The sequence below is a fragment of the Trachurus japonicus genome, chromosome 22, assembly GCF_045865225.1.
Source record: "Trachurus japonicus isolate A0001 chromosome 22, Traja_1.0".
Classification (NCBI taxonomy): Eukaryota; Metazoa; Chordata; class Actinopteri; order Carangiformes; family Carangidae; genus Trachurus; species Trachurus japonicus.
The window spans coordinates 18,996,368-19,017,837 of record NC_140928.1 but is presented as its reverse complement, the minus strand read 5'-3'; the positions used below and the strand labels follow the sequence as shown (position 1 = coordinate 19,017,837).

The following is a 21,470-nucleotide window of genomic DNA, read 5'->3' as shown; positions in this document are numbered from 1 at the left end:
TAGTAAAGCAAAAGGGCGGCTGGAAAGTTCCACAACAGACTGCAGACTCCACTTATTAGACAGACAACCATAATGTCAGGAGCCCTAAATCCACTGTAATGTCAGCTGAAGTTTTGGAAGTTTAAACTGAGTGAACGCAGGTATCCGTAGCCAATCTGTACTCCAGCTAATGTAAAACATATGTTTAAACGCCTGCAAACATAAGCAGAGGCCGCAATGTATCACAAATGTGACACATTAAACGATATTAACTTAACTCTATGCCTCATACAATTGTGCTTTTAATCAACAGGCTGTCTCAGAGCTTTTTACTGCGGCCAGCTTAGAGCATATGGTCATGCTTCCTAAGAAACTGCAACATTTAATCTCTCTGGAAATTCTCTCTTACAACCTACACCAACATTTCCAGTTGAAACAAATACTCAGTTGTTTTTGTCAATCTGAAGGTGGTCTTGTGATAATACGGGATCGTTTGGTGCTGTGAGATGGAAAACACCCTTTCGCTCTCTAATTGTGGCAGCAGGTGACTTCTCCTCTCAGGGGGACATGCTCAGATGCCTCAGATCCATTGGCAGCGCACATCAAAAGCCCCATTGATTGGCCAGACAGATTGGGGCATAGAGATCAAATGCGCTGTAAAGAAGTGTTAAACTGCTGTGCATTAAACGGGGCAGATTCCTGGACTAAAAGGTGCCATCTGTTAGTACTGTAGCTAATTTCCTATTGCACTTGCCCACATTGTTGATACTGTTGGAAGAGAGTCCAGAGTGGGCCCAAAACCATTGCAGCCTTCTGACACAAGAAAAGAGATGCAGATATAGAGAAAATACTCTGATCAATCTCAGCACATTGAAGGACACACAATATTATGAGGGAGAGAAACACAAAACTAAAGTGACATATAATCACACAACACTGATGTTTTCACATGTGACTCAGGTGACTATTTATACTTGTGTCATTACCGTCCATTGCAAATGAACAGTAAATAAATATTGGCATTTAGCAGACAGCTATTTAATTTAAGATGGTCTTTGATCTCTTCTTTATTTATGGGGGACACAATCGTCTTCACGTGTTTTGGAAATAATAAGTATCAACAATATATCGGTGAACTATATTTTCAGTAAATGTGTTTTGAGTCACTCCGGGGTTGCCAAAACATCACTAGCGTTTTAAGATTAAGTTGAAGTATTAGTATTTTGAGTAATGCGACTCATGCATCTTGTTCAAATGTAACTTATGAACAATTTTGGGAACAAACCGTCTGCCAAATATCCAAACAATTCCATCAGATTGCCTTTCATAAATAGCACCTTGCCTAATAAGCCAGAGTCCAAAGGAACTTTCATACCTCTTCATTTCCCAATCAAAATGTTATTTTTAGCGTTTGAATGCTAGCTGAAAAGCCATCAGAAGTCAGCTTTACAAAACACTTGTCACAAAGAAAAATGATGTCCTATACACGGCCGCAGATGGAACTGTGGTGGGGCGATGTGTGCTTCCAAGGCCTGTGTTTATTCTAGAGCAACGCAGCAGAAAAGAGCCTGTTACATTATTGTTTGCACTGGCCAAGAGTAAATAACCCATAGAGCTAAGTACTAAAATGTTCCATTAATTCTTTTTTGTGTATAAATACACAGAAATAAAATAAAAAGCAAGCGATAAAATCAGCAGATTAATATGTAAATATTAAGAAAGCCTGTGGTGAGTGCATCACCAGCCAATGTTTTCCTTTACGCTGCACCAAGAAGGTCCAATCCAAGCGCCACTGCTTGTTTAGCACAGTCCAAAGCTTTACAAGGAAATGTAACCTGAGCTGCAGTTGGGAAACCTTAACCATAGCCCATCAAATATTAAAGTGTATGGATGTTTTGATGTGTATAAAGGAACGGCAGGAGCACCATTACTCTATATACTCCTCGCTACAAAAGAGATTGATGAGGCTCTTGAGTCCATGTAAACCAGGGAGATACCTCATAGATAAGTGAACTCAAGTCATTTTACACTCTAAACAGAACAGGAATACAGGGTTAAAGCACTGCACGGGACTGCATTGATCCTCCACAATATCTGTGTGATTCAATGGTGGGAACTACAAATGCTTCAATAAGGCAGAGCTATGAGATGTCCGGGCCTCTTACTCACACTGCTCCAGACTCAATAGTCTATTGTCTCTGCCCAACAGTGGAACCTCAAACCTATAAGTCAAAGGTGGGGGTTTAGAGATGAAGTCATCTCGGCAGGAGAGCTGTTCAGCCAGACACCTTCATGGCCAGGGAACAGTTTCTAAATCCTGTTCCCTCACTGTAAATCCTCCCAGACATGTTGGCCTGCTGGAGGGGTGATAAAGGTAACAATGCCTGTGCCCAGCATGAGTTTACATGTGATAAAAATGCATATGGCATTTGAATTTATTTGTACAGCAGCCTTTATATACTGTTTGGAGTTCATTTTTTTGTCCCTCTTGGAACAATCATACAGTATACACTTAAAAGGGGGAAAAGGTTTTTTCAAGCAGCTCTTGTGGATGTTAGTTCAACAAACATTGTAGGATACAATCTCAAATTTAATTTATACAAATGTGCTTTCAATTGAGGGTATTATGAGTTGTGATTCTTTTTCATGTGGCTGAACAGCTGGGTGCTGGCATGTGTTATAGTATTTGCCCGAAGAACAATAAACAGTAACTTAAAGTAAAATGTATGGTCTCTTATCATCCCTGTGTGCACCAAAGAATGCATGTGCATTTGTGTGTTTGTGTGTGTTTCTATATGCTTTCAAGCAACTGTCAAAAAATCAGTTAAAGGTGGATTTGATGTGTTTTACATTAAAGCAGATATCAGTGGAATGTTTTTGTTAATATAAGTCCTAAATAGTCCTATTTTCCGTCAGCAATCACTTACATGAAGTATTTCAGCCTAAACACGAGTCTCTCCGTCACTCTGCTCTGCTGTAACCCGAGGAGAAAATTTTCCTTGTGGGATACAAGTGTTATCCAATGAGGGGAGAGAACGGCATGAAGGGCTGTGTGTGCAGCCAAGGGATGCGCGTGAATGTGGTGACGTAGCACGAGGACCAATTGATGCCTGACAAGGGCGGGGGCTGCTAACTCATGGTGCGTTCAAGGAAACTCGTACTTTGTGTTTTTCCTTCCTGTGAAGTCATACCAGTTCGATCTGGTACGAGTTCACGGGTCGGAAGTTACGAGTGGCCGTTATAGGGAACTTTCACAGACAACAGGACGGTAAAAACACGAGCTACGGGTTACCTGGAACGCTACCAAGTCGTAGTTGTGACTTGAAGCTGTAACTTACGGTTTCAAAAGCCTGCCTTGAACACAGCATTAGCCGAAACGGCCGTGCCACTGATATCTGCTTTAATATTATTTTTCAAACATTTTTTAATAGTTACTTTTACTCAGCTGATTTATGATGTGTTTGTGGATCTATTAGCATGCAGCTGTGGAGTTACCTCACTTATCTAAAATAAACACAAGAAACAGAAGAAGGCTGCTTCAGACGCGTAAAAGGCACATGGAGCCTTCAGCCGCGTAAAGACGCACCAATAATCAGTGATCCCTAAAGGGGAAGAAGTGATTTTTTCCTCCTGCTTACTGTTTGCAACTGAAGCCATCTGTGAAAACAAACAAACAATAAATAAATAACTCTAATCTGCTTTTGCAATTTTGCTTTTAGTAATGAACTCCCTGGATACAAAGCGCAAAAAAGTGCATTTTGTTTTCAAGATGAGGCGGTTTCATGACAGTCTGCCCTCAGGACACATATTGAATGTTTATGCTAATGGTCTAAGCGAAAAGAAGGTGGTGAGGGGGAGTGGGCGGTGTTTAATGACTGACCGTGTCTGTAATGACACTACACTGCGGTATATAAACTGGGAGGGACGTCAAACATCCTTCACTGGGAGTCACTATGCGCTGATGCTCCACCACATGCTCGCATCACCGTTGGCAGCACAAGCCTCGCATCAGCACAGCAAACTCAAACAACATCTGACCGGCACGATGGATGGGCAACATAAAGACCGCAGAATGACTCACTTGTGGATATTGACGTTACTGATATTTGTCTAACCTCAAGCACTGGATAACTCGGTCTTTTCCAACTTCTTCTGGATACGGATTGTGGAGCTGGATCTCGTCCAACGGGCTTCTTTTTGAAGGATTATATTTATTCTGATCACTTTATTTTTGACACCACTCCGTTTGCGCCATCACCACTTGGAATAGGAGCGATTTTTTGTGGGAGGACAAACTGATTTTTTAAGGATACGCACATTAAACTCTAAAGAATGGCCGTTTGGTTCACCTCTATCCTCGCAATAGTTATATTATTATTTACTCAGGTATATTTCCACCTTTGCAATTTACGGAAGAATAATTTAAGAAGAAAAAAAAGATGTTGCATTGTTTTTGTTTTGCTCACTATCTGTACCCTTTCAGGTTCTGGGATCAGGTGTGTTCGAGCTCGATCTCCATCACTTTCAGAATACTAAAGGTTTGCTGGCCACTGGACTTGGTTGCAGCATGATCGGCTGCAGAACTTATTTCAGGGTTTGTTTGAAGAACTTCCAGACGAATGTGACTCCTGGAAACTGTATATTTGGGAAAGCCACCACACCTGTTCTGGGCACCGACTCCTTCAGCATCCAGCAGGACGCCAGGCTGCGTCTGCCGCTCAACAACTTCACCTGGCCGGTAGGAGCACCTGTCCTTCACACTGCAAAAATGTCCACACACCAAATTCAATGCAGTTTCAGATGATTTGGTCATGATGATTTGATGATTTTCAAATGGGCTAAAATAGAAGAAAAAAATAGACCTAGACCTAGATTTTTTTTTGATAAATTAACACAAAATACTAAATTAATGTCTTATTCATGCTTTAAAAACAAAAAGTGCAGATTAATGTTGTGTGGTGCTGTCTTGCCCGCTGTGCGTAAAGCACCTAAAAACAGCCAATATATATTTTTAGTAGGTAATTTTACATTTTATATTATATTAGTTTATATTAGATTTTTTTAAGTGAAAAAAGTTAAATAACTTTTTTAAGATATGATTGAAGTGTTTTTGGTTACGTTTATTTCCTCATTTGTCCCCACAGGGTGCTTTCTCATTGGTGATCGAAGCTTGGTATTCTCCAACAGCGGACCCACCTGGAGGTGAAAACATATAGCTACACTGTCTGTTCACCACTAGAGGGAGATATGCCTTTGTGTAGCACTACATGACTTATTACCTATCACAGTTTTAATCTGTGTCCCCCACTTAAAGGCATTAATCTCTGCCAAATGCATCTGGCATTTTCAGCGTCATGGATCCCTGTTTGCTAGGATGCCTTATGAGTCACACGACAATTCTTTACAATCAAATCTCTCCAACACAATTGCACTTCCCTTGTTTTATTTTTGGCATGCATGGGAAAGTGTACAGACCCAAGTGAAAATATGAAGCCTTGCCAAAACATCCCATGACAGCCTTTTCCTGGATTTTACACCTTTTGTGTTAGATCCTTCATCAAGGGATTGTGTATTGTCAAACAAATCACTAGGCCTTAATGGATTATAATTAGATTAATCAACCACATCATAGATTTAAAGTTCAAACTGTAATCAGTCCAGTTTTTATTATATCCGCTGTATTTGTTTTTTTCTCCAGACACCACCAACCCTGACTTCCTGATTAGTTCTTTTGCCATCCAAAGACAGTTGGGAATAGGGCCTGAGTGGTCCCGGGGTGAGCAGAACGGGACGCAGACGGAGCTAAGGTACTCATACCGGTTCATCTGCAATGAAAATTACTACGGGGACACTTGTTCCAAAATATGCACTCCGAGAGACGACCATTTTGGCCACTACACCTGCAAGGCTGACGGGCAAATAGCCTGTCTACCGGGATGGAAGGGAGAATACTGCCAAGAACGTAAGCAAGAGTAAAGACACCATATAGACACTTTTCTTTGTTTAGGTCACGAGTTTTTAGGCAAAGGTGATGTAAAATAGGGCTGAAATTAAGTATTAGGGTTTTTTGTGAAATATTATGTAGCTTACCTCTTGCATTCTTTGCTCGTTTGCTGTTCTTAAACACAAGGCCAAATTAGCTGCAAAAAAGTGACACTTGTTAATTTCACAACACATAGTTAATAGCTGTGTTTTGTGTGGAGCTATATCACCTGTTATATGATCTCAAGTGTGTATATTCGGCCAGGACACAATGGCGGAGAGGTTGTTCAGGTGAAATTTGAAGACACAGAGCCCCATCACTACCTGGCCCACTTGGCGCACTTTCTCTCTGAGCGCGAGCGTGTTTAATCTAGGGCGGTGGTCGCCCAGCAGCACGCGCCGGGGTTAATCGCTGCATTATCGCCCGCCACGCGCCACTAAATTGTGGGCTCTATTGTTGAGGCGGTGTAGGGCAGCAGCTGCAAACGGGGCTCGAACTGCCCACCGATAACAATGGGGCAGCTGTCCTGCTTTTTTTTTTTTTTTTTAAGAACAGGCATCTGCTCCGCACTAACCAGCCGTTTAACACCATTAAACCATGTACACATAACATACAGCAAACTAGAATTTGTCCATTGATATGGTCAGGTAGCCTTACAGGTTTTATTGTGAAAGTAATAAACATATTGAGGTGATGAAAGCTGATAAGAAATCTAGAGATTTAAATATCTGTCCTTTCTCTCTTTCTTTTTAGCAATCTGTCTTGATGGCTGCAATGAAAGGAATGGAAACTGCACATTACCTGGAGAGTGCAAGTGGGTATTCACTTGTATGTCTATTGTCAAATTAAAGATAAACAATTATGAAATTGATTAGTATATGAAGTCACTACAACATGTCAAAAAAAACTTAATAGCCTACTATGGTTTATATTATCGTGTTCTATTTCTAGTTTAAAACCATTTCTTGCTGAATCAATGTCGTAAAAAAAGAATATAATTTGTAAATGATGTATGTATTTTTTTTTTTTTTAAGTTTTTCTCCATCATGGGAAAATATGCCAAGTCATAACCGTCATGTTGTACTGTTTTATGTGTGAACAGATGCAGAGAGGGCTGGCAGGGACTCTTTTGTGATGTATGTAAACTCCATCCGTCCTGTAAACATGGTACCTGTAAAGAGCCGTGGCAGTGCACCTGCAAAGAAGGCTGGGGAGGCATCTTCTGCAATCAAGGTGTGTACCTGCGTCTTTCTTTAAACTGAATGATATGTTATTACTGTACATAAAAGCCTCATGTGGTGACTGACCTGAGTTCAGTCCCCTTCTAATGTTTCCACCCATTTGTTTATAGATCTGAACTACTGCACCCATCACAAACCCTGTGCCAACGGCGCCACATGTATGAACACGGGCCACGGCAGCTACACCTGCACCTGCCTGCCGGGCTTCACCGGGGTGAACTGTGACTCGGAGGTCAGGGAGTGTGACAGCCAGCCCTGTCACAACGGAGGCCACTGCCTGGTGAGTCCGGAAGTCTCTCTCTCTCCTTTCCCACAACACAGGCTTTCCTGTTTTTGTTTTTGCCTCAGTCTATCTGCTAGTCCAGGAGGATGCTATCGATTGTCAAGTCAGTAGATGACCCAGTTCACATACAGTGTACTGTAAATAGAATTCAAACTAATCATAATGGGGTCTGCTGGGGAAGCTGTGAACAGGATATGATAAAGAACATCTAACAGGGAGCTTTTTCATAAACTTTATATCTTTCTCTCTGCAGGACTCTGAGAATGGCTATAGGTGTGATTGCCCACAGGGGTACGAAGGGACTCACTGTGAACACAAGACCCTGACTTGTGCAGACACACCCTGCTTCCACGGTGGCAAGTGCAGAGAGAGGGACAATGGGAAGACTTACATATGTGAGTGTCCGGCAGGATACACCGGACTCAACTGTGAGAAGAAAGTGGATAAATGTACCTCACTGCAATGCACCAATGGTAAAACATCATTCTTTATATCAAAAACAGTTCTTCTCTTCATGTAAAGCTGTTAGAAATGATGCAAGTCAGGCCTTCCTTAATGCTGTTTTGTTTTGTACAGGTGGACACTGTGTGAGCCATGGTAACCTCCACATGTGCAGCTGTCGCTCAGGCTTCGCAGGACTGCGCTGTGAGATCAATATCAACGAGTGTGCCAGGAACCCCTGCGCAAACGGCTCCACCTGCATAGACCGCATCAACGACTACACCTGCACCTGCCCCCCAGGCTACACAGGCCGCCACTGTGACAAGCCCACAGACCGCTGCGCCTCTCGGCCCTGCATGAACGGAGGGACCTGCACCACAGGAGCCAAAGGCCAGCCTGCCTGCAGCTGCCCCGTCCATTACAGCGGACCCCTGTGCCAGTTCAGTGATGTGCCTTCAGCCAACACCCCCAGCCCCAACACAGGTTTGAAGTCCAGTGACAAACTGACCTTGGCGGCCATCAGCATGGGAGTAGGTCTGGTGGTTGTTCTGATGCTTTTGTGCATGGTTGTGGTGGTAAAACGTCACATCACGAAGCAGAGAAACAAAGAGCAGGACTCAGAGACTATGAACAACCTCTCCAAGGTTGACTCTCAGAAAGAGAACCTCATCTCTACTGTAGAGAAGAATACCAATAAAAAGAATGATTTGGAGGTGGACTATCCCAGGGAAAAGTCTAATCACAAACACAACAACCACTACCACCTGGACTATAAAACCTCCACGGGGTACAAGGACGATCTGTCCCTTCTGGACAAAGACGAAAACTGTGAAAAGACAAGAGAAGACAAAAAGCATTTGAGTAGAATGTACAGGTGAGTGCACATGAAAGGGTTAAACAAGAAGCTGGATTACAACTTTTGTGTGTATATGTCACTAGTATGTAATAACGAACGTTTTGGCTATTTAATTAGGGACAATGGTTTGAATGTTATAAGAAAATGAACTTCTTCAGGTCAATATAAGACAGGATCTGACAGTGTGTGTCTTTGCTTTACAGTGAAAGACCAGAGTGTAGAATATCAACAATATATTCCTCCAGAGATTCAATGAACCAGTCTGTCTTTGTGATGGCAGATGAGAAAAATGAATTCATCATTGCAACTGAGGTGAGTTTTGAACTAATGAATAAATTCTTACAGAGTAAGCTGCAGCATTTACTCACTCATACAGTTTGTGTTTTGGTGCTGGTGCTGTCTCTTAGTCTCTCTATCCTCTTCTCTTTCAGGTATAATACATGGAATATATTATTCATTGTCAACAGTGGACATCTTTTGGACTGTTTACAAGTGTGGAGAGACTGGGATTTATTTAAATGAAAGTTGCTGCTCTTGAAAACTTGATAACTGGATGGAGCCGGTGTGCTCGTCGAATGCAATAGAACTAAAGCTACTAAACTTTGTGAGAATGTAAAGACTGAAAAAAAAAAGACTGCAGGAAATAATGAGCAAACCTGACTCTGTGGATGCGCCTTTTGATGTTTTCAACTCAAACCCTTGTCTGCTCCGTCCAAGTTCATCCAAGGGCAACACGCTGAGATGTTTATGCCTGCATGTTGATTAGAAGAAGAGGACTATCTTTATGTACTCCTCTCCACCTTATTGCAGTAATCAGCAATCAACAAATCAACTTACTGCCAACAAGCCTGTGGAAGGAGCCAGCCTTTTCCATTTTTTTTTTTTTTGCAACGCGCTATGCAAATAAAACAAAAACAAATCTGCATCAAAAAGGGACAAAACTACTGAAAACGGTTCATTTTTGAGGGATAAGTTTATCAGTTTTGTAAATCAATTCCCTTTTTTAATAAAGAATGTATGCAGCCTAGATCAGAAAGCCTTATATATGTGTTAAAGAAAAACATTGTGCCCCGCCTTATCTTGATTCCTTTGCACAGCAACATGGTGGAAACTGAAAGATCAAAAGATGCAATATGCTATAGCGCCATGCAGAGAAACACGACAGGGCCTTGTTTTACCTTATGCAAGATCACCCTTAAATGAAGACAAAGAAAAACATGAAGTGACTATCGTACCAAGGACGCCTTCAAAGGAAATTACTGAACCAATAATGTTATTTTGTAAGATTAGTATTTCATTAGTAATTTAAGAATATGAAGCACTGATCTTTCTCTTTTTATGTTTTATAAGATTATTTTGTATATACTGTATATTTATATGTTGAGATTAGAAGTATGATTTGTACATCTGTTTTTAAGTTGACCCCCAAAAAGGTGAATTTATTTTTTAAAGTGTTGTTGTTGTTTTATTTTATTATTATTTTTTGTTATAAAAAAGAAACAATTAATACATATCTGGTACACTTGTTTGTTTGTTGGTCTTTGATGGTTGAGTGTACATGTGGTCAGATAGCAATCCTAATTTAAATGTTGGAATCATCTAGCAACTTTATTTGTGTTCAGCCTGTGTGGAAGTGGCTGCATTGTCTATAGATAACAGTCATATTTGGCCTGGTAGCAGTTATAATGATTCCATGTCTACTGTATGTCCATGACATCCTTGTCGGTGTGATGTAAAAATCAATGTTCTAGCAATCATTCAGTGGACGGTATTGTAATTGGCAGCAATGTAAGGAAATAAACAAAAAATATATATATTTTAAAAAATCTGTATGTGAAAATAAAGAGTCCTTGTGGTCTTTCTACTTAACTCCTTCTCTGATCTGATATAACGTCTGAATAAATAGAGCTCATAAACAAATGTAAAGGCAGCATGCACATCCCAGAAAAAACTAACTGCTGGGTGCTGGACAGAGAAACAAGTGCAAAAATCAAACAAAGTCCATTCTCCAGAAACTGCTCCTAAGGGTGCAATTAATAGTAAATCACCACATGTATATGTGTGACGTTTCAGGCACCTGCCCTTCAATAAACAGAGCTCTCACACACAAAGCACTAGAGGGTATAGCTGTGATATTGGGTGTTAAGATATCTCTCATGGCTGTGAAATGAGAGGAGGGAGGATAAATGTGATGAATTAAAGCCAATGAGAAAATCTGCATATGCCTATTCACCAGTTGAGCGTGAGCACAGCAAACAGGGGCACCGCATCCCAGCTGGTGCAAAGTATTCATGTAGTTTTTTTTGTGTGTGTTTTAAGCTTCAAGACATGGAGCTCTGTCTTTTTCAACCACTTGGGGGCAGTAGGATTTATGATGAAGATGCATGGAAGGAGCTTTTCCTCCACTGTTGCATCTTGGCTCATCAAATATCATGCACAGTGAGTGACAGGCAGGGGACACCTTAGCTCAGGCAGTCAGTCATTAGTGATCAGCCAGGATGGATGCAACAGTGTGTGAGACGTCTCTATGCAGAACACAGACACCTAATGAGCTTAGGAGAGAACAGATATAACATTCCCAGCTATTTATAGGTAATGTGATTACCTGCTGGACTGACACTGAAGGAGACAATGGGTAGGCTACTCCTTGAAGGCATATAATGATGTTGTGATAAGAAAGAAAGAAAGAAAGAAAGAAAGAAAGAAAGAAAGAAAGAAAGAAAGAAAGAACAGAGTTAGCTACTTAAACTGGAACCTACAGCATTCCCTCCTTGCTATTGCAACATGTTTTCCCGTTTCGCCGCCTAATAATAATATTGCTATGAGGTGTCACCACTACAACAATCCTGATTGGTTTATCCTTTAGCTACGCCCGCCCCCCGTGTCCTTTCATTGGTCGAGGCCGTGTCGCTCTGACGCAGTCTGAACAACAAATACACGTGTTTGCATCTAGATCATCAAGATACAGGAGGGAAACGATAATATTTACGAACACTGACACGTTTTTTGACGGACCTCGACCCAACACGCGACACTAAAGCTCCGTACAAGACTGAATCAAGGTTTAGAAGATTTTTTTTGTTTGTTTTTCAACTGAAGCACTTTTTCTAACCGAGACTGTCTGATGCATTGGAATGTATAGGACAGAAAAAAGAGAGGACACACCGAAGAGCTGCTGTTTGTTTACACAAGGACACATGAACGTCTTTGACTTGATCAAGCGATAAAAAAATGAAACCTCAAGATATTATAAAGGAAAAGAGCAGCCTCTGGATATTTGGTTATGGCTCCTTAGTGTGGAAACCTGACTTTGATTACAAAAAGAGCAAAGTTGGTTATATTAAAGGATACAAAAGACGCTTCTGGCATGGAGATGATTTTTATCGAGGAGACAAGGAAAAGGTAAGACTTTTTTTATGATATTGCTTTCCTGAATTGTTTTCTATTGCTATTATTATGTTTTAACATATTGTAGGCTACATGACTTATTCTCACTGGGAAGGAGCCTGAAGTACTATGTTTTTGGTGTTGATGTGTGATGTGTTCTCACTTTGTTTGTGTCCATGCTCTCTACAGCCAGCCAGAGTGGCCACGCTGGTGGAGGATCAGGAGGTAAGCCTTTCACTGTCAAGTTCATACCGTTACACAGCATATTCCTTTATCCTTACTGTACTGATAACTACTAGGCTTACTATGAAAAACAGCAGAGCAGAACACGAGAGAGCATGGAAGTATTATTTTAACCCCAGTCATAATTCAGTTGTGCTGTGACATTACCCACTTGTCTCACAATGAAGAAGGAAATGTGGTACAGCAGCAATGAAACAATGAAATTAGTTCATGAAACATTGAGGTCAAACCATAAAAGTGCCATAACTAATAAAACTAATACTCGGTTGGGTTGGTCTCAGAAATTCATCCAGCTCATTTCTCACTTTTCAAACCATGGTTAATGCAGATAATTTACTGAGGTGTTTGGAGACTACTCTTTCTCTAATTCTGGTGCTGATGGTGTTTTAGTGTATTTCATTCAGGTATGTTATACTAACGGTTGTGTGGCACCTCTGCTTGTTTTTTTCCTGCAGGCTTGCACATGGGGAGTGGCCTATGAAGTCACTGACTCTCAGATTGAAGACTCGCTTCAGTACCTGAACATGAGAGAGGTTGTCCTGGGGGGTTATATAACACAGATGGTGGAGTTCATCCCTAAGGAGAAAGGCCAGGGTTCGCTGTTGGCCCTCGTTTACATCGCTACTTCTAGTAACCCCATCTACCTCGGCCCGGCTTCGGATAAAGAGATTGCCTCCCAAATAGCCATGTGCAGCGGCAGCACAGGCCACAATATTGAGTATCTGGTTCGCCTGGCGGATTTCATGAGGATCTCTTGTCCTGAGGTGGAGGACGACCACCTCTTCTCCATTGAAGCAGCACTTTTAAACATCTACAGTGACTGTGGCGGGATCAAACTTCCAGAACAAAAAACCATGCTATTGAGAGCTACATGAAAGACTCATAATAAAAATGTTAATGTTTTTGTACTGGGTGAGAGGGAAGTGAACTCTTGCAACATATGCGCAAGGGTACTTGGTGCTTGAAAGGCGACTACCTGATTTAGCATTCTGGGTAGCACACAATGTTTCAGACCTATCTCATGTTACTCACTACTCTACTTCTGACCTTCTCACTTCGACTCTTTCCACTGTGAATACGGGGAATGCAAACATGCGGGTACTGCATACACGTGTACTGTACGAAAGCTCCAGTAGCAAGTGATGCTTTAAAAAAAAAAAATCACACCAGGTGATGAAATCTCTTTCTAAAGCCCATGTTTACACCTTTGTTGTAAAAAGGTTTTGAAACTTACTGTATACTGTGTACATTTCTAAAGAGTGTTTTAATAAAAACAACTAAACCTGTATGAGGGAAATGTGTTCATGATTTTCTTTTGCTGAGTCTATATATTTATGTTTGTGGTTGGATGTCCCCGTTCTCCCCCTCCTTCCTCATGCTCCCACACCACGTGGCTGAGGAATGTACAGCTGTACTGTCCAGCTCATGTGAAACACAGAGCTGCTACCAAGCACAGATCGAGCAACTTTTAGACATTTTTATGCTGTTCCATTATTTTGCATACTGAATGCAGTTAAGTCTTTTAAGCTCTTGCAGACACAGTGGTGGCACATGAACAGCATTCCTCTAAAACTGTTCCCATAGACAACAACTTTGTGAAAGTAAAGTTTATGCATAAGAAATAATTCGCAAACACGATGTGTAGGGTGTATTGTTACATATGTTTCAAAGAAACCTATAAATTAACTTTTAAAAAACTAATTGAGCATAAATAATGCACAGTGTTAAGTCCGGTGGTGCTGGTGTTGGGAGTAATCTGCACAGTCAGCTGTAGAGGAAACAGCATAGACTGCCTGATTTTACAGTACAGACATAGTAAGTGTAGGACTGCTTGGCTGGGGGGTGGGGTACAGATAGGGCTTTTCTCCCTGTCCAAGCTTTGATCACGTTGCAATAACATGTGCACAAGCCACAAGTCCAATTTTTTTTTTTTTTCTTTCAAAAAAAAAAGAAGCAGTTTCTTCTCTGGATAAGCACGCCCACTTTCTGAGCTGCACAATTCTGTGGCACACTGTTCTACTTTCCTAGAAATCAGCTGAAAAGTAGGTCAAAGGTTTGAGCTCTGGAAGCAACAGAGTAAGGGGAAGGTACTAATTTAAGAGGAGCTCACATATGGAGAACATAGACAGATAGCATTAACTACTGTGCTCTGTCGAGGTTTGTCCTTTCATATAAAGCAAAACTATCTGGAGGTACTGTTGTTTTTCAATGACCAGAAGCACACTGAGTGCTTTGAGACTGTTTTGCAACCAACTGTGGCAGCAAGTTGCTGGTGTTGTTTCCACCTTGTGTGTGTGTGTGTGTGTGTGTGTGTGTGTGTGTGTGTGTGTGTGTGTGTGTGTGTGTGTGTGTGTGTGTGTGTGTGTGGTATGATCACGCAGACACCTTCTATTGTGAGTACTTTGATTTTGATGCATTTATCTGTGGACAGATTTCACCATCATGTGTCACACTTGTGACAGATACAACCATGAAACACAATTGGTGTTTTGACAAAACCAAAATGAGGAGTGACAATGGGAAGACAAGTACTTTTGTAATAATGCACTACTCACTACCAAGGAATAATGACTTCTGAGTACTCATGAGTCGTGATGTCAACATATGTTGCATCTGGTTTTATTCCATAGCAAGACAGAGACGGGTGAGTCAACAATGTTTTGTCTACAGGTATAAAAACAACAAGTCAAAAAAAAAAAAAAACTCTCAGAGAGTTTTTTTTTTTACTCTCAGCTCACACCTCACATTTGTTTTTGTTCTGTGCCTGTTGGTCTGCCAGCAGTGTTTAACAAAAAGTACTGAACTAACTTGGGCATAACTGGGTGGATGGCTATTGTAATAGCACTGCAAGCATGACCAATACATGTAGCATGTTTTTGTTCATGAGTTACATAAAGCTTATCTTCTCCACCCATATAGAGGGATTATCAGCCTACGTCACTGACGTTCTACTGCGCATGTCGCCTGCAGAAAGAGAGCAGCAAGAGCCGTGATCATGTCTTTTTGTGCTGTTAGTTGCACTAATTGTTTTGATAAAAATAACAAAACGCGCAAAATTTACAGAATAGCGTCAACTCGCACCCATTTCAAGGCAAACGAGAGAGAAAATAGTACATCGGCGATTAATTTCGAGCAATATAACATGTTAGATACGTTGGTTTGAATGGTGATAAAGCTAAATGCCCACAGGCACAGCTGGAGAACTGCAGAGAATGAGTTGTGAAATGTTTACTACGACAGTGACTTAAGACGAGGTCACATACTAATGGAAAGCAAGATGAGATTAATTAACGTTAAGATACATTGTTTTAGATTACCGGTACATACTCAGCCATTTATAGTTACGTTATGCAGTTGTTCCAGACTTTAGACAGGTCCGTCCTCTTCCCTCGTCTCTGACCAGGCAGCACCTCAGTCCTCACAGACACTGAGTTTTGTAATCGTGAGTATTTTCCTGAACATTATTGTCTGTTAAATAACTGTAGGTAACGTTAGGGATGCACAGTGACAGTGCTGTTTTTACCGATGACCGACGCCGTGCTGTGAGTGTCCGTGTCTTGTCCCGTGGCTGAGTTTCCGTTGCCGGCCGCGGTACAAACTCGATCCTCCGTCCTGACGTTTTTTTTTTTTCCTGCCGTTATAAAACTATAAAATAGTCTATGCATAAAACACACACTACATCAGTAGGTGATAAACTGTTGTAGTAGGCTGACAACATCGCTAGCTAACACCGCTTTGACTACACTAGATCCATAGAGGTAACCATGACAACCGGTTCTTTCTGCAGTCAGGTTGCGCACGCATCCTGATTTGTTGGTAAACAGATAATCCCTCTATACTTCTTGGCACAAGTCAACTAAAAATTAGAGTCTTGTCAAACTTGCAAATCAAAAAGAAAAATCAACACGCACATCCATGCCAAAAAACTTTGGGCAGGTACTTAGTCGGAAACATACAAAAGTTAGAAAGAAAGTAGAGTGGCTTGCACACCACAGGGCTCCAATATGCAATATCCATTTATTCACACAAGAGACGTAACGTTTTGAGCAGATGCAGCTCTTCGTAATAAATGGACTGCATATTGGAGCCCTGTGATGTGCAAGCCGCTCTACTTTCTTTCTAAGTCTTGTCAAACTTGTCACAAACAATATAAACCCACGGCGTCCCCAAACATCTGCCGCTCCATAAATGCCATATAATTTGTTTCTGAAGACTGAAATAAGCATTAGAGTATTATGATTTACAGCTCACTCTGACACCCCTCATTAGAGCTATATTAGTGAAGACAAGTCAATCAATAAATGCCCCTTTCCACGATGTTATGGCTCCTTGGAGAGCAGCAGAGGGATATATGAGGACCGGGGATCAGTAAAGTTAAGATGGCAGATATTTACCAAGAGAGACAGGAGCAAACATTATAACATGTATAACCCGTCATGTTATACTAATGTGAATCTCCACACTCCACCTGTCTTCCCTGCAGGCTGGCAGACAGGGGGTGGCTCACGAAGTCACTGACTGACCAGAGTATGTGGACATGAGGGGAGGTTATATAACACTGAAGATCAGCCTTAAGAAGAAAAGCCCGGGTTCGCTGCCGGGGGGCATAGGGTGTGGGGTGGAGGGCGTGACAAAAAAAAAAGCATGTGCATGTGTCCTGTTGGCCTGCCTATTAATGTGGCTCCTACAAAGAAGAAACAGCCTTTGCCTTGAGTAGCTGGTTGGATGTGTTTGTCTCTTACACTTGTCGTGGTCAAAGTGATAGTGGATTTGACTTGTTCAAATGAACTGTGTTGTGTGTGTGTGGTGGAACAGATAAAGTTGAATAATGCTACGCATTTGCATCACCCAGTAACAACAGAACTCATCATAATCATCAATGTTACCAGGACTGTCTACTGTTTGGGGTAATGTTAGAGTTTGTGAACAGACACAGCTCTGGCTCATGCTCAAGACAAAGCAGTGCAGAGGAAGCTGACAGTTGATCAGTGTTTATTAGAGTGGGATCTGATGGACCCTGAGCCGTGCACTGTCTGTTATTGTAGAATCCCTGCACAGCTTTGACCAGACAGTTTCCTCAGCGTGTTTATATCCGCAACACTTTCACACACACACACACACACACACACACACACACACACACACCACATCATCTCAGCACAGAGTATGAAATAAAGAAGACAATGCCATACTGTTCTGCCTTGATCTTTGTTTTTTGCTTGATATACATTAATTTTGGCCAAGACCAAGACATACTGGAGTCCTGGTATGAAAAGTAGTAAAATGTATAAAAATGACCGGGTTAGGCTACATAAGAGCATTATAATTACTGTAACAACTCACTCTAGAAACTCTCAGCTTTAGCAATAAAGATAAGTCAATCAATAAATGCCCCTCACCACACAATTATGGCTCCTTGGAGAGGGGCAAGGGGAAAATTAGACCTTGGGGTCAGTAAGCTGCAATAGCAGATACATGGGAACAGTGTTAGAAGCAAATACTTCCATATATCTGACTTGTCTATTCCCTGTGCATCTGTAGATGTGCAATAAAACCCAATAAAACCTTAAAAGCGTATTATACCGACTTACATAAAAAAAACTGTGCATATTGATGATGCTCCCTGTGTGCACTTTGAACCCCTAATCAACACTATAACCCTTCATCAGGTCACTTGCTCTCCATGAAAAGATGGAAGTCATTATCATCTCAACAGAGCACACACACTGAATATGAATATACACAATACGCTAGAGTGGGGGGACAGAGGTCATGTCCTCAGGATGTGTTGTTTGGCCCATCACCACCCAGAGTAGTGGCCACACATTCCAAAAAACGTTATTCCAACTAATAACATTTTAGAGCCTCCACCTGCATGCTAATGTGTACCCAGCCTGAACCTTGACCTCTGACCTTGGCTTGGTCAGCACAGGACTGAAGGTCACCCTGGAAGTGTGTTAAAGAGAAAGTGATTGGGCCACTAATGGAGGCCATCCGCTTTAGAGCCCTAGCCCTCTCACACTGAGAGTTCAGCTTCATCCACAGAGGGTCAGCTCACCCCTCTCTGGGCTGCTGCCAGCGGACATGAGTGTAGAGGCCACTTCACCACAAGAGGAAGACTGTCCATTAATAGGGGCGCAAACAATAGCTAATGATTTGGCTATAAAGCATGTGCCATCTTTCACCCCTCGATCAATAAACAAATAGAAGCTGTAACGAATGCTCCAGATGTGATATGTTTTACCTAAAGGACAGGTTTCTGGAAAGTTGGATCAAAAGAGTGAATCTGGTTTCTGGCGTGGACAAGAGCTTCTGCTCCTCCTGTGTCATGACGCAGAAGAGAGACAACAGTTCAAGCTCATCCATCATTGTGCAGTGATAAACACTATTCTTTAATCCATTCATCATCACCAGTGGTTGATGTGGAAATTCTTTCTTCTCATCCAAACAGAGACATGACTCACACCCACTGGATCTTTTAATCCAATCTGTTTGGAGCAGGACCGGGACTGAACCAGGCTTCACTAAATTAAAGGTCCAGCCAGAGAGCTGCCTCCTGCTTCATTAGCCTGCTCTATCCCTGAGGAATGGCACTTTTGCTGCTCTTAATTTCATTTCCCTAATCACATTTACACCCCAGCCCTACCCCCCCAACCCCTCACCACACACACACACACACACACACACAGAGCTGCCTGGGCTTGGGTGCGGGGTGTCAGGCCCTGAGGGGTAAATGACTTTGTGAGATCATAACATTTTATGTTTCAACAAACATCACAAATGAATTGCACTGTATAAACATGAGGTGAGACTTTTGGCGATAATTACTGGTAGATATACCATGTGACACACCATAACTAACACTGACGGGATGGGATTGGGAATTCACGGTTGCATGTGATATGGATGTTGTGTTTGTCTAGTGAGGGATCATTCTTACCTCAAGCATCATTCTGTAATAAAAATATAATGACATATAATGGCAAAGTACACCATTTAATTAAAAGCATATTTGAGGTGAGAGTATCAATAACAAGAGGGTGTGCACACGCTTTGTGGTTTGCTTTGCAATAATGTCAGGAAACGTCTGAGTCCAGCTCAATTAAGCAGCGCAAACTTCTTTCACTTCTGCAGATGGCTCAGTATGACAATCTACAGGTGCATCATCAACATCAGAAGCAGCTTAAAGCAGAAGTAAGTGATATATTTGTGTTAATATAAGTCTTAAATAGTTATATCTTCCGACAGCAATCACTTACATAGAGTGTTTGGACTGAAACACGGGTCTCTCAGTCCCTCTGCTCTGCTCTGAGCCGAAGAGAAAACATTTATCGTATCCTACAGTTTTTATCCAATGAGGAGAGAGAACGGCATGCAGGGCTGTGTGTGCAGCCAAGGAACGCCGTGAATGTGGTGACGTAGAGACGAGGAATGTTATGGTGCGTTCAAGGAAACTCGTATTTTTACGACCGTGAAGTGGTACCAGTTCGATCTGGTACGAGTTCACCGGTCGGAAGTTACGAGTGGCCGTTATAGTGACTTTCACCGGTAAAACAGGTCGGAAAAACACGAGTGGGTTGCCTGAAACGCTACAAAGTCGTAAGTTGTGACTTGAAGCTGTAATTTACGATTTCAAAAGCCTGCCTGGAACGCAGCATTAGCGAAAACGACCGGACCACTTACTTCTGCTTTAAGTTATCGCATGTTGTGAAGCTGGAAAAAAAACTTTCATGGTGTTAAATTTGTGAAGACGGAGCAATCAAGGGAAGCAGGTGGCATCCAGTGGAGCGGCACAGTGACATTTGGTTGGCAACTGCTAGCAACAGTATTTTTCTCCCACAATGACACATTAAAATGACTGTTATTCACATTTTTCAGTTTGTCTGAACACCAACAAATAATACATTAATTTATCAGTTTAGATAGTATCCTCTGTTGCATATGCCAAAACAATAAAACACAATCTCTCTATCTGCTCAGAGGGAGCATGGGAAGAGACACTGAGGGTATTGGTGCAGTCAGTGTGTAGTAATCACACTCTAGGCCTGTAGAGGAGCAGGAGAGTGTTTTGATCAAAACAACATGTGTTTGTTTGGATGGCAGATTGTACCACAGAATGGTTGGGCAACTCACTAAAGATGTCTTAAACATGGCTTGCTCATTTAGTGAATGATGATATCACTGCGTGGAAGCCAACACGTGCCAAAAATAAAACGATTGCATAACAGACCACATCAGACATTGCAACCTGCTAAATGTAGACAGTGAATTATTAGGAGCACCAGGGTGTCATGAGGGCACACGGTGTACTATGAAGGTTTGATGAGAGGTGGTGAATGTTTGTACTTCTTTAATGGTTGGGTTCCCATTGATGCCCCTTAATGATCATTTGTCTCCTTAAGTCTATAAAAAAATGTTTTACATTATTTGACTTTTAGAAAGTACATGAAGAAGTTTCGTTTAAAGCTGGTTTAGTTTGAAACCATGTTTTTAATCAAAAAAGTCAAAAAGTATGTGAAATTAAACTATGAATAAAATAGTAAGATATGAAGGCAATGAAACAATCTAAAACAAGTCTTTCCAACTATTAAAGAGCTGTCAGTGTGGACGTGACCTCAACATCAGGGTTAAAATTATTCATTTCATGCAGTGTGTGTAGGCTACTGTATATGGAGCTCTGCCACTGAGCTCAGTGGAAAGGCCATGAATGGAGGTGATGCAGGGGAGGGATGGGGCTCCAGCCCCCCCTGTTGGTGGATACATGCTTTATTTGAAACAACAAGCTCAACTTAAGAGTTAAGACTAAGCTTACCTACAGTTGCATGATGTAATAACACATCATACTTGGGCAACTGAGATGGTGCAACTGACTGGCATCAGTCAGTAGTATGATAGATTGACTGTAGTTATGATTCACATATGTCATCAGTATTGTCTCTGACATGCTGGGGTTTTTAAATCTTAGCAAGTGACCTTGTGATTTACAGGGCCTTGTTGAATTTTATCACCAAATTTTTCCCTTTGACGTTTCTTCTTTAAAGATGGCCCTGACATTAT

At 41.5% G+C, this 21,470-nt stretch overlaps 2 protein-coding genes across 2 annotated transcripts; both read left to right on the top strand.

Moving 5' to 3' along the window:
* Positions 1-3,884: 3,884 nt before the first annotated feature.
* On the top strand, positions 3,885-10,652 carry LOC146963919 (delta-like protein 4). The gene is made up of 11 exons (XM_085766627.1): positions 3,885-4,365; positions 4,463-4,717; positions 5,124-5,181; positions 5,678-5,941; positions 6,716-6,776; positions 7,065-7,195; positions 7,314-7,483; positions 7,740-7,959; positions 8,063-8,801; positions 8,987-9,095; positions 9,215-10,652. The coding sequence occupies exons 1-11, from the start codon at positions 4,312-4,314 to the stop codon at positions 9,218-9,220; spliced, it is 2,067 nt and encodes a 688-aa protein (XP_085622753.1). The 5' UTR covers positions 3,885-4,311; the 3' UTR covers positions 9,221-10,652.
* Positions 10,653-11,742: 1,090 nt separating this feature from the next.
* Positions 11,743-13,699, top strand: LOC146963918 (glutathione-specific gamma-glutamylcyclotransferase 1-like). The gene is made up of 3 exons (XM_085767549.1): positions 11,743-12,185; positions 12,360-12,395; positions 12,869-13,699. Exons 1-3 carry the CDS (start codon positions 12,015-12,017, stop codon positions 13,286-13,288), a joined length of 627 nt encoding a protein of 208 aa, XP_085623675.1. The 5' UTR covers positions 11,743-12,014; the 3' UTR covers positions 13,289-13,699.
* Positions 13,700-21,470: the final 7,771 nt, after the last annotated feature.